The 11,797-nt window shown below is 65.1% G+C and overlaps 4 protein-coding genes across 4 annotated transcripts; 2 read left to right on the top strand and 2 right to left on the bottom strand.

Annotated features, from left to right (window-relative positions):
• Positions 1-1,498: 1,498 nt before the first annotated feature.
• On the bottom strand, positions 1,499-2,722 carry MNEG_4796 (hypothetical protein; the record flags this gene model as incomplete). The annotated part of the gene is made up of 1 exon (XM_014046727.1): positions 1,499-2,722. The coding sequence occupies one exon, from the start codon at positions 2,720-2,722 to the stop codon at positions 1,499-1,501; it is 1,224 nt and encodes a 407-aa protein (XP_013902181.1).
• A 1,596-nt stretch (positions 2,723-4,318) lies between these two features.
• MNEG_4795 (hypothetical protein) lies at positions 4,319-6,683 on the bottom strand (the record flags this gene model as incomplete). The annotated part of the gene is made up of 5 exons (XM_014046726.1): positions 4,319-4,463; positions 4,756-5,096; positions 5,522-5,644; positions 6,147-6,460; positions 6,608-6,683. 5 exons carry the CDS (start codon positions 6,681-6,683, stop codon positions 4,319-4,321), a joined length of 999 nt encoding a protein of 332 aa, XP_013902180.1.
• Positions 6,684-7,089: 406 nt separating this feature from the next.
• MNEG_4794 (hypothetical protein) lies at positions 7,090-9,676 on the top strand (the record flags this gene model as incomplete). Its single annotated transcript, XM_014046725.1, has 5 exons — positions 7,090-8,214; positions 8,378-8,440; positions 8,621-8,692; positions 8,877-8,968; positions 9,208-9,676. 5 exons carry the CDS (start codon positions 7,090-7,092, stop codon positions 9,674-9,676), a joined length of 1,821 nt encoding a protein of 606 aa, XP_013902179.1.
• Positions 9,677-11,348: 1,672 nt separating this feature from the next.
• On the top strand, positions 11,349-11,678 carry MNEG_4793 (hypothetical protein; the record flags this gene model as incomplete). The annotated part of the gene is made up of 1 exon (XM_014046724.1): positions 11,349-11,678. The coding sequence occupies one exon, from the start codon at positions 11,349-11,351 to the stop codon at positions 11,676-11,678; it is 330 nt and encodes a 109-aa protein (XP_013902178.1).
• Positions 11,679-11,797: the final 119 nt, after the last annotated feature.

The following is an 11,797-nucleotide window of genomic DNA, read 5'->3' as shown; positions in this document are numbered from 1 at the left end:
CTGGAGAGTGGTGGAGTCAGGGCAGGGGTTGGGTGGAGATGATGAGATGAAGACAGGGGAACGGTGTCTCTTTGGGGCTGCAGAGGGAGTCGCTTGATAGGGGAAGTGGGTGGCGCACTGGCGTGTCAGAATGCAGCCTCCTCGCAGTAAAGCAGCACAGCTCAGGCTAGTCAGCATCGGGCTGCACAGACGGCAGTTGCAGCGCCCGGCTGAAGCTCAACAGCTGTCAAACAGTAATGTGGACGCTAGCACTAGTACAAGAGAGCGGGGCCTGCGGGTGACCACCACCAGCGGTTCGCGCACCCGCGGTCACGCCTTAGCAGAGCAGCGGCGGCAGAGTCAGACTAGCTTTGAATACATGACATGCGCGTGCATCAGCTCACGTTCGCGGATGGTGCTGATCGGGGTGGTGTGGATGAACCTCCGGGGTCACACGCGCAGGGGTGATGAATCAAGGTCGTGCCGAAGTCGCGAGGCACAGCTCAGAACCTCTGTAGCATGAAAACCCCCGAATATGTTCCTTGCGCCCCAAAATTTCGGCTCAACAGTAAAATTCGCAGTAAGAACAGGTCAACGGCCGAAGTTTCCAGGCTCGCTCCGCGTGCGTGTTGTGTGTAACCCAGATTAGGTTGATCAAAGCAGGAAGACGCGTTTGGCTGGATATCAAGTGCTGTCTTGCCGCTGCGTGCCATGCTGCGAAATTCAATGCACAGCGTTTGGCAGATGAGCAGAGCAAGGCATGAGCACCTCGCAAGCAGTGGCCTGGGATTCAAGCCGGCCCAAAAGTGATTGAGTTTTGTCCATTATGATATCATAGGTCTGAGGAGGTTCCTGCTACATGTCTTCCCTTATCAAGTTGGCGATTGACTTCCAGAGAATTTACGGCAAATGACTCCACAGGCTTTGCTGGACCCATACATGGTGGCCTTGGCACGCCGCTCAAAAGAAGCCGCGCTGCATGCGCCGCCGCTCAACTTGGAGTTGGCCACAACTCCGTCCGCACACCGACCCACTGAGGATAGATATCAGTTGCGCTCAAAAGTCCCCACTTAAACACAGCTGGGAAAGTGTGGGTTGAGCATGCATCAAGAGGCAACGCAGGCTGAAGATGCCAGGATTGGCGCGCTCCAGCCAAGGGCAGCGCATTGCTGCATTGCCAACATCTAGGGGTTGCGTTAGGGTGCGCTGCTACCGCAGTGCGGCACCTTCTCTCTGCATCACTAGGTCCAATGGGCAGCAGCAACCCACCGGCTGGCCGACAGTAGCAGCCAGCCCAGCACGGGCGGCGCCAGCAGACACCTCAGTTCAACCCATGTGTTGCTCGAATACGTCTTCGCAGAATCAATAGTAGTTGTAGCAGCAGAGCTTTGAAATCTGGCTGTGCAAAATGTTGGGCACAAAAACTAGTTACATGACGGCCGAACGACCCAAAGCAGCCTGAGAACCATCATATAGGGTGGCCAGCACAGCTGGCGCAAGCCAACATCATTCAGACCCATCACCGCGCCGGCGGCGGCCCCAGCGCTAACGGCTGCTGCTGCTCCCGCCGCTGCGCCGACTGCCCCTGCTGGCCCCCGGAGCCGGCGCCGGCCCCGGCCACGGCCGCACCTGCCGCCCCTGCGCCCGCGCCGACCGGGACCGTCTTGCTCTGCTCCTGCCCGTCCTGCCAAGGGTCTAAATCCACGTGATCGCCCGCAGCTGCCTTCGCTGCCTTTGGCGCAGCCGGCGCCGCCAGCAGCGCCCCCAGCGCCGCAAGCGCCGCCCCCTCCTCCGCGTCCGCCGCCCGGTCGTCCTCGCTCAGCGCGCCGTGTGCGCGCGCCAGGTCAGCGACCAGCGCCTGCAGCCCCGGCTCGCGCGCCTTGACCGCGCCCCACCCATCAGGGTGGCTGGCGATCTCAACCAAAACCTCCAGCGCCGCGGCGCGCAGGTCGCTGCCCGCGGCGGGATCCCTCAGCTGCGCCTCGAGCGCCTCGACGGCGCCGAGCTCCGCCGCCGCGGCGCAGTCAGCAGGGTGTTGAGTCAGCACGTACTGCAGCAGGGCGAGCGCCTTGCGCCGCAGCCGCCTCCTCGCGGCCGCCGCTTCGGCCCCGGCCTCGTCCTCTGCCTCGTCCTCCCTGCCTCCACTGCCCGACGCCGCCGCCGCTGCCACCGCCTGCTGCTGCTGGTGCTCCTGCTGCTCTGCCGACTGCGTACCGCCGGCGCCCGATGGCGCCGCGCCGATGGCGTCCAGCAGCTTCCCCAGGCCGCCCGCCAGGCGGAACGCCTCAAGCCCCGGCCGGTAGTGCCGCACCATCGCAGACAGCGCCAGCAGCGCCTTGGTGCGGCACGCCGCGTCGCCGTCGCCCGCCATCGCCATCAGCGCCGGCGCGGCGCCGCCGTCCATGAACCAGCGCTGCACCGGCGGGTTGCCGGCCATGCAGGTGGCGGCGACCTCGGCGGCGCGCCAGCGCAGGGAGGGGTGCGGGCAGCGCATGAGGGACAGCAGCGTCTCGAGGCCGCCCACTTTGTGCAGGTCCCGCGCCTGGTCGATGCTCTCCACGATCTCCACCAGCTCGTCCAGGAGCGCCTCCTTCTCCTTCAGAGAGGTCCCCTCTGCTGCGGCTGCGTCTGCTTGCGCCTCGGCGTCTCCGTCGGGGGTGGAGGTGGGGGCGGCTGTCGGGGTGTCAAGGGCGGCCTTTATCTCTTTGGTGCGCTCCCCCAGGTCCTTCATCAGCTCCCGCATGGCTTTTTCCAACCTATTGGGCAAGTGCCGTGTAATGAGGAGAAAAGGGCGCGTGAGTTTGCGGATGGAAGCTTTTGCGCGGAGGCAACCAAGGGGGAGGGGGTGTCGGCCGAGGAGATGTGTGCGTGCGGTAGCCGCCACCACCTCCGTAGCGGATGGCTGGCCGCGCCGGGTGCTTCGATGTGGGCTGACGCAATTCGCGGCTTTCGGTGCTGATATTCTGCTGCTGCTGAGGCAGCATGGGTCTTCCAGGATGGTACCCAGCTGCGCCCAGCCAGCACACCCGTGTGCGACTGGCAAGACTCCGCTCACCATTCCTTCTTTTCTGGAGACATCTCAACAGCAGTGTAGTCTGTGGGGCGTGTGCCATCTTGGAACTTCATACTCCAGTCGAAGATGCCTGGGCAGTAGGGGGTGCATGGTTGTCGACGGCGTGGTGGCAAGGATGTGTGCGGTGATGCGCGTCGCACACGAGCTGCACGAACGGTAGCTCTCGCCCCTTGGGCATGGTCGCATGCTTACCCTTCCACTGTCCCAAATCCACAGGGTCGCCCATAGCTGCTAGCCTGGCGATGTGTGCCGCGGGAGGCAAGGCTATTCCAGGCGAGTGGCTGATCTTGGGATGAATCAGCGCGAAAGGGAGTTTGAGACTAGCCAAGTATTAAAGTCACGATACGCGGAGAGGCACCGCAAGGAGCCTGATTCGTAGTCAACAGCAAGTCCTGGTGGGTTCTCGAATGTGCTTCCCGACAGACGCGGTGGGAGCGGGTCCAATGCGTTTCACGAGGATAGTGGGGATATCAGGACTCCGTCGTGCAACCAACATCCGCGCCCCAGATGCAGTCACGTGTCCAAGCCACGCCACGTCACTTGCCCGGCCTGTAGCTTCACACAGCGTTTACCAGGATGAAGAAGGTTCCACGAAAGCGTCTTCTACTGAACTCTATCCAAAATCCGCCCGTCTCGTCTGCACGTATTTGACAAAGCGGAATCGCACTGCGACATTGCCGCTGCACGAACGGCGCACACCCGCCGCCCAAGCAACACATAGGCCCCCGTGCGCCGCGCACATGTAGCGAGACGGGTGAGCCCTTCCTCAACCCCTGCAAAAACGCGGCACAAGGGGCGCGGGCCCCCGCCCAGAACCACAAAACTGGCACAGGTTTGCTATGATAAAGGCTCACGGCGCTAAAATCACCGAGAGGCAGCTGACGCAGCCACGGGCGAGCCGACGGCGCGCAACGGCTGCGGCGGCGTAATGTGTACGTTGTTTTGATGCGGAAGGACCCCCCCCCGGGACGCGGGAGGACCCCCCCAAAGATGAGTGCGTACGAGACAGAACGCAACACGAGCAGGGGCGTGAAATGCTCCCCCCAGAGGCGTCGGGGCTGCCCCCAACAGCAGCGCGGCAGCCGCGGTTCTCCGGCACAAACCCCGCCGCGGGCTGCATATACATGGCACCGCCAACACGCCTCAACCGATCCCAACAATGAAGCAGGGGCGCCTGGCACCGCCCCGCTCACCCAGAACCCCAGACCAACGCCCAGAGGCGCAGCGGGCGCGCAGAGGGCGCCGCCACCGGCAGCACGTGCCCTCTCAAGCGCGCGCCTTGCGGGTCACCCTCCGCTGGATGGTGCGCCGCGGCTGCGCGCCGCCCGGCGGCGGCGGCGGCGCGACGCCGAAGCGCGACTGCACCTCCATAATCTTGCCGATGAGGTCGCCGCGGCTGCTGCCCACGTGCCTGCGGGGGCGGCGGCAGCGGTAACAGCGAGGGGCGGCGGGTGGGCGTGCGGGGTTGAGAGACAGCGGCAGGCGGCGGACCAAGGTCAGTGTAGTGGCGGGCCAGGGGCGACCGCGTGCAGTGTGGTGTCAACAGCAGCAGCGATCGCGTTTGCGCCCCGCTGCCCGCCCACACGTCCTCATGAGATGCTGTCGCTGCCGACAGCCGGCACGCCACTGCGCAGCACAAAGGCAGGGGTCTGCAAGGCAAGGCGCTGACTCGGAAGCCCGCTCCCCTCATCTGCGCCGCCCACCTGTCGACCTCGCGCCCGTTCTTGAAGAACAGGAACGTGGGCACCTCCACCACGTTGTAGTCCCGCAGCAGCTCCCGCCCCGCGTCCGACTGGTCCGCCACGACGCGCCCGAACGCGGCGTAGCCCTTGAAGCTGCGCGCGAGCGCGAGCACCGCGGGGTAGACCCGGATGCAGGGCGCCGCGTCCGACAGGCAGATGTCGACGACCGTGAGCACGCTGTCTGACTGGGAGGCGATGAAGGCCTGCATCTCCTCCTCGCTGTGCAGCTCGGTCACGAAGTCGCCGGCCTGGACGCCGCCGGCCGCGCTGCCGTTGAAGAATAGCACGCCCTCTCCCAGGTCCTGAGTGATGATTGTCGGCGCGTGCGCGCGTGAGCCGTACAAGTGTGGGGCCGCAGGGCCTTGACAGACATGGATGCAGTATGAACAGCCACGTGTTGCTGCATTTCTTGTCTTTGTTGCACCGCTTCCCGAGCTCCCTTCCTGCATCACTTTCAACGCCACGTGCAACTTCCAACACCGCCAATGCCCCTTGCGCGTGCACATCCCCGCTTCCGCCGCTGCTGTGCGCCCCCTCCCTCAACCCCTGAAGGCCTCGAGCTGCCCTCCAATCCACCCCACCGCCCCCACCCCCCACTCCAACTGCACTTTAGAGCCTCTGCCATGGTGGCCCTGGGCGTGGAAGTGGGCGGGCGGGCTGCCACACTCGCCCTCAGAATGCACACACCCGACCGCCCACCCGGCCAGCCGCCCGGCCCCAGGCCCACCTGGTCCATGTTCATGATGCCCTTGTGCTCCCAGATCTTTGCGCCGTTGCGCCAAAACTGCAGTGTGGGGATGACCTCAATGCCCAGCTCGTCACACAGGTCAGCCACCTCCTCGTCATCAGCCTGGACGAGTGTTGTTGCAATATGAGTGGTGAGCAGCGGCCGAAGTCCGACCAGTCGTGCAGGCGCTGGTGTCGCCAGGCTGTTGCACACATCAGCGCTCCCCAGCTTCAGCGCGGCTACCACATGGTTTTCCATGCCTGCATGCATGTAAACATGCGTTGCATGCATGAAGCATTGCATGCAATGCGTTCATGCATGCCATGCATGCAAGTAGCGCAGCACCGGGCGGCAGTCGATTGCTGGGGCCTGGCGTCAAGCGGCCAGAACACAACGCGCAGCCGCTCGCCGCCGCAGACTTGCCGCGCTTGACATCACCACACCGCAACACTGCGGCGCACGCAGTGCCTCCGGCGGCCGCAGCACCGCAGCGCCGCCGCGCCCGCTTCATCCCCCTCCAACTCCCCTTTCCACGTGGTCCCGTGCGCAGCTGCTGGCAACCGCCGGGCAGCCGACCCTGTGCTCGGTCCCACGGGCCCCTGAGAGCACCCCCAGCGCTGCCTACCTGCAGGGACAAGAAGACGACGTCCTGGCACTCGCGCGCGGTGCGCACAAATGTGTGCTTGATGTTCTCGCACGGCCGCAGCGCCGCCTCCTTGTCGCCCTTCCAGTGCAGCTCGGGCTCCTCGTCGAGCCCGGTCATACACACGCCCTCGGCCTGGGCCTCCACCACAACCAGCTTTTTGCCTGCCGCCTCGATCTCGCGTTTAAAGTGGTCCGCGTTCTGGATGTACGTGATGCGCTCCTCGACGCGCGCCGACTCGCGGAGCTGGCGCTCGCGCTTCTGCTCGGGGGTCTCTTCGCGCAGCGCACGGCGCGCTGCATGAGGCGAGGGAGGCGCGCGACAGCGGCGAAGGTTGGAGTGGGTTGAGGGGTGGCGTCCGCGGGGTGGATCGGCAGGGGGGTACACCTGGGTGCATGCCAGCCGAGCCGGCGAGGTGCATCGCCCGCTCCCCCGTCGCTTACCAACGCTGGGCCGAGGTTGCCGCGGCACGGTACTGGCCGAGAGCCTACACCGCTGAAGCGTTCCCGATAGAAGCATGGTTGCTGGCGCGATGTGGCAGCGGGTGTGACCGATCTCGCTCGGCAAAGCTGGCCTGAAAAGATACAGCGCTTTTGTTCCGATACCCTACACTTGCGAAGTTCCGCACTGTCCCGTTGCCCAACTTTTGCATCTCGCCCGCCTGCCCAGTCCCCTCTGCAGCGACTGCATGGCAGTTGCGTGCAACACAACCATCAATTTTTTGTGATGTGCGCCGTGTATGGCATGGCTTGGCAATGCTTCATTGACTGTGACGCCCACGCGGCGCCAACGGGCGTCAGCACGGGCCTCTGGCCCATCGAAAACAGGAGGCCCTAATCGTAATAATATATTTGTGTAGCGCTGATACGTTAAAGCACAGCTCAGGGCGCCACTCTGCGTTTCGGGCGGCCTCGTCAGCGTCCGCATGGTGGAGCACCAGCAGCCAGCATGGGGCGCGCAGGCCGTGCTCACAACCATCACATGGGCACCACAATCACATTCCCTGCAGCTGCAAGCGAGGCAGCCTACCGCCGGGCACCTGCAGCGGCAATGGCGCGTCGCTGCAAATCCGCCGCGCCGCGTTGTATTCGCCAGCATCAGCAGTGCCGCGGGCCCGCAATTCCGATTTCCATGGGGTTGGCCGCAGCCTGCGCCACTACAGCAGCAGCACAAGCAGCAGGGGCTGCAGCAGCTGCTCTTTGATCCGGGAGCGGACAATCCGTCGGTCAGCCACGCTGCCCCCATTGCTGGGGCAGCCGCAAGCATCGCCGGCGGCAGCAGCAGTGGCAGCAGCAGCAGCAGCAGCAGCGGGGGTAGCAACAGTGGTAATGAAAGCACAGGGGTTTTCAGTGCAAGCCTGGACACGCCAGAGGCGGGCTCATGCGGGCTGGCGGGAAACCACCACCAGCAGCACGAAGCGGCATTGTTGGGCAACGAGGGGCAACGCTTGCATATACAGGCGCAGGCGCCACAGCAGCAGCTGGGGCAACAGGCCCAGCAGCAGCAGCAGCAGCAGCGGCAGCAGCCGTTCTGGCTTGCACCCTTCGGCGCCTTTGGCCCGCCCTGCCCTGCCTCAGCCATGGGCACCGCCTCCGCCGGCAGCCGCGGCGGCGAGCAGCATCACGGCCTGCGCCTTTTCAGCCGGCACATCAACTCGGAAGCAGCGAAACTGGCGGGCCTGGTCGGCGCACAGCTGCTCCTCCATTTCACCAACCTGCAGCGCGGTGTGGCGCACCAAGGGGACGAGCTGAAGGGCCGCATGCCCTGGCGCCACCTCCGCCTGCCGTGGCAGCGGTCCAGCGGCGCCAGCGGCGCCGACGCGTCAGGCAGCTTGGCGGGCGGGGCGGCGCGGGCGGCGTTCCAGCCGGCGGAGGCGGCGCGGCGGTGGGTGGCTAAGGGGGTGGAAGCCGAGCGGGCGCTGGACCTGCGGGAGGCGCTGTCGTGTTACCAGAGCGCGGTGGCGCTGGAGCCCACAAACCTGGAGTACGTCTGCCGGCTGGCTAAGCAGTGGAGCGACCTCACTTACGAGGCCGGCGCCACCAACGCGCAGGTGGGCTCGCGGCAGGCGGGGCCACCGTGAGGCGCAAGCTGGCGCTGTGCACAGTTGCAGGAACACGGGGCGGCAGTTGATCGGCGCGCCGCCTGCGCACGTGCCTTGGCTCGCAGCCTTGAAACTGAGCTGTTTCTGCCCTACCTGCGCGCGGCCCCCTCAGGTGGCGGAGGCAAACGCAAAGGGCATCGAGTATGCGGAGCGCGCCATTGCCCTCGACCCCAAGGTTTGTGGGCGGTTTCTTCCCTGGCACTCCAGGGCACGACGTGCCCGGGCAGCAGCAATCGATGGCAGCGCTGGGGTCTGCGGCTGTCTCCAGGGTAGTTCGCCAACAGCAACCCTGGCTGCCACCCTTCCGGCGGCTGATCGCACATGCTGGCGTTTGCACAACTCCGCACGTGCGCAGGCCGCTGCTGGCCACATGGCGTCTTGCGTGAGCAAGGGGCGCCTGGCGCTTTTCAGCGACAACAAAACCAAGGTGCGGGCGGGCACGGGTCCCTGGGCTCAGGGGACAGCTGACCAGCCCAGCTCATTGCGGCCGTCAGCCAAGCTTGTTAATGGAAGCGACAGCGGCTTAGCATAGGACTGTCCAAGCCTTGCTGGCACAGCAACCAACAAATTTATATGACACTCTTTCCTCACCAACGCGGCCCGTTCAACAGGTGCGTCTGGCCAAGGAGGCGCGCGAGGCTGCTGTGCACGCGCTGGAGGTGGAGCCCTCGAACGATCTGGCGCATCACCTGATGGGCAGATGGTGGGTGACGCCTGGGCGGGCGTCGACGGGCACCCGCAAGGTGCTTGACTTGTTATTTTCTGCGGGAGACCGTCTTTCAGCAGGGTTTTCTGGGACGTGACACTTGGCTTTGGTTCTGGCAGCCACCATGTCGAATATGAACTGACGTCACTTCTCAGCAGCGCGAGCAATTTGATGCTGCAAACCTCGTCTCCACCGCGAGCGTCTCTTTGGCCCCCCTCCTTCCCGCGCCAAAACAGGCACTTTGAGATGGCCCAGATCAATTTCGTGGTCCGGCAGCTGATCAAGCTCGTCTACGGCGCCGCCCTCGCCCCCGGCACGTTTGAGGAGGCGCTCACCGAGTTCCAGGCCGCCGCCTCGCTGAACCCCAGCAAGCTGATCCACCGGGTGGAGCTGGGGCGCACGCTGCTGCGGCTGGGGCGGCGGCAGGAGGCGCTGCGGGAGCTGACGGCCAGCACGAGCCTGGAGGTGGAGGACGTGAACGCCCGACTGCAGCTGGATGACGCAGAGATGATGTTGGTGAAGTTGAGGAAGGAGTTTGAGCGGTCCGTCACGCCGCTGGCGTGGGGCGGCTTTGGCGACGCCACCGGCGACGCTGCCGCGGCGGCCGGCGGCGCGGACGCGGCCGAGCAGCCGGCGGCGGCGGCGGCGGAGCGGGAGGGGCCGCGGCCCGGCGACGGCGGAGGGGGAGGGGCGGCGGCCGCATAGGCGGGAGGTGCGTGTGGTTGCGCGTGGCGCGCGGGCGTGCGGCGGGGGCACGTGCTGCTGCCGAGCGCCTGCGCGCGAGCATGTCCCTAATTGGTTCACTTCCCTGCTCGTGTGTGGCGCTGAAAGGATAGCGCCGGCAGGTTCTTTCCCCCTCTTGCTCCCTTCAGCAGCGGCACGGTCGCTGGCGCACACGCCCTGAGCAGCAACACGCAGGCTTTGCCGCGCGTCGTCGCGCCGCCCGATTTTGAGCTTGCTTGAATGATGTACAACTGTTCTTTTAAATGCAGAGCGGGGTTTTTCCTCCCTCCCCACAACGCGTGTGCAATTGCACCCTCTGCACTGCCGGGCAGCGCGCCCGGCACCAGGCCTTGAGTGGGATGCTTGCTTGTTGATAGGTGTGGCGCTGCCCCTTTTGCCTGCGTTTGTGCTTTGCCTGAGAGCCGTGTGGCGATATCGCTGACAGCATGATGGCGGCGGCGAGGGCACAAATGTCGCGGCGGAGCAGGAGAGGCCGCATTTGCAGCAGGGCCAGACGCTTCCGCGGCTGAATGCAGCGGATGCACTGCTGTCTCTTGCCGCGCCAGACCCGGCGCAGTCTGCGTGGGCCCTCACGCCCCCTGATTATGTCGCCCTCGCAAGAGCCAGGCGAGCACAAGCGCGCCTGAACACACACCTGTGGCTGATGGCTGGTAACACATACACAAAGCTTGGCGGCAGTCCTCTCCCTTGCAGCATTGCCCAAGTCGAGTACCCCAGCCCAGTTTTACAAGCTTGGGTGCCAGCCAGTTGCACCGCATGTACCCAGACGCTTCGCTTGACTCCTAGCCGCGATGTTTGAGATGGGGCTGGAGGGCAAGACATGAAACTTTTGAGGGACTGTGCCCGCGTCTCTCATGCGGTGTGTGTTTATGGGGCGGGGCGGGCTACCTAGGGTGGGGGTGGGTGGGATGTCAGGTTTTTGAGGGGTGAGGGTGATGGAGTGGTGGGGGTTTGGGGCGGGGGGAGAGGGAAACCTGGCCTAGTGGGAGGGAGGTCAGCACCGCATCTTACGCTCGCGCCACCCACACACGTCACCCCCATCAGCCAGCCCACGGATGCCACTGCAGCCGCCAACCCGCCTTGAGGCTGCAGCGCAAGCTGTCTGCGGCCGCTCACTGCGCTTGGCGCGGCCCGGCATCTGTGGTCATGCATCTTGTGGCCGTGGTGACCAGAGGGCAGAAAAGCCCAATCACCACAGAGAGGGCGCGGTTTGAGGGCGTGCCGCTGCATCAAAATTGGGGTGGATCGCCTCCTGGAGGCACCAGGTGACGCCAAGACGACATTGATCAAACAGCCAGTGCTCCTCGAGGGCCCGCAGTTACCTAAACGAAGATGTACAACTAAAATGAAAGGTCTCATTGAACGAGGAGCCGTTCAACAAATGCACGAGGGTCATATGGCGCAATTAGTAACGCACTTGTTGTGGTGAAGCGCGCAACGCAGTGGCAAGACAGCGCCGAGTGCTGCAGGTGCAGATCGATACACACGACTTTTTGGATTGAATATGAAGTCACAGCGAGCTCCCTTAGACATACGGGCGTTGTGTCGCACCCTCGAACAGTCATGCCCAGCGCGGTCCGTGTAGCCCGCGGAGGGCAGCGAGTTGTGCTGCGTGGAGCGATTGAGGCTTAGAATGGCCCACAGCAAGCCCGAGGTGCTGCAAGACGGCACCGTGTACGCGACTCGCGATGCGCGGGACGCGCCGCAACAGTCGTCCCCGCACCTCCAGGATTACGCACCCCGGCGGGCCGCCGCACCTGGCTCTGGGCGCGCCTGGGCTGCGGGCCTGGCAGCCGGTTCGGAGGGCAGTAGCTGCAGCGGCGGACGGATGGCGTGGCGCCGCTACCTGCGGGTGCGCCGCCGTTCCTGTGCTGCTTTTACTGCTGCTGCGTCTGGCAAGGGCGCCGCACCCGCAGCGGCCGGCGGACGGGCGCCATCTGGAGGCGGCTGCGCACTGCTGTAACCGCCGCGCAGTATGATTATCTGCACTTCCGCTTGAAATACACAGCCGCTGCGGCCCTACAGGACCGCTATCGCGCACCTGCTACGCCCCGCCACCCCAGCCGCACTCACGCGCCGCAC

This window comes from Monoraphidium neglectum (genome assembly GCF_000611645.1).
Source record: "Monoraphidium neglectum strain SAG 48.87 unplaced genomic scaffold scaffold00683, whole genome shotgun sequence".
Taxonomy (NCBI): domain Eukaryota; kingdom Viridiplantae; phylum Chlorophyta; class Chlorophyceae; order Sphaeropleales; family Selenastraceae; genus Monoraphidium; species Monoraphidium neglectum.
This window is presented reverse-complemented; position numbering and strand designations above follow the sequence as displayed.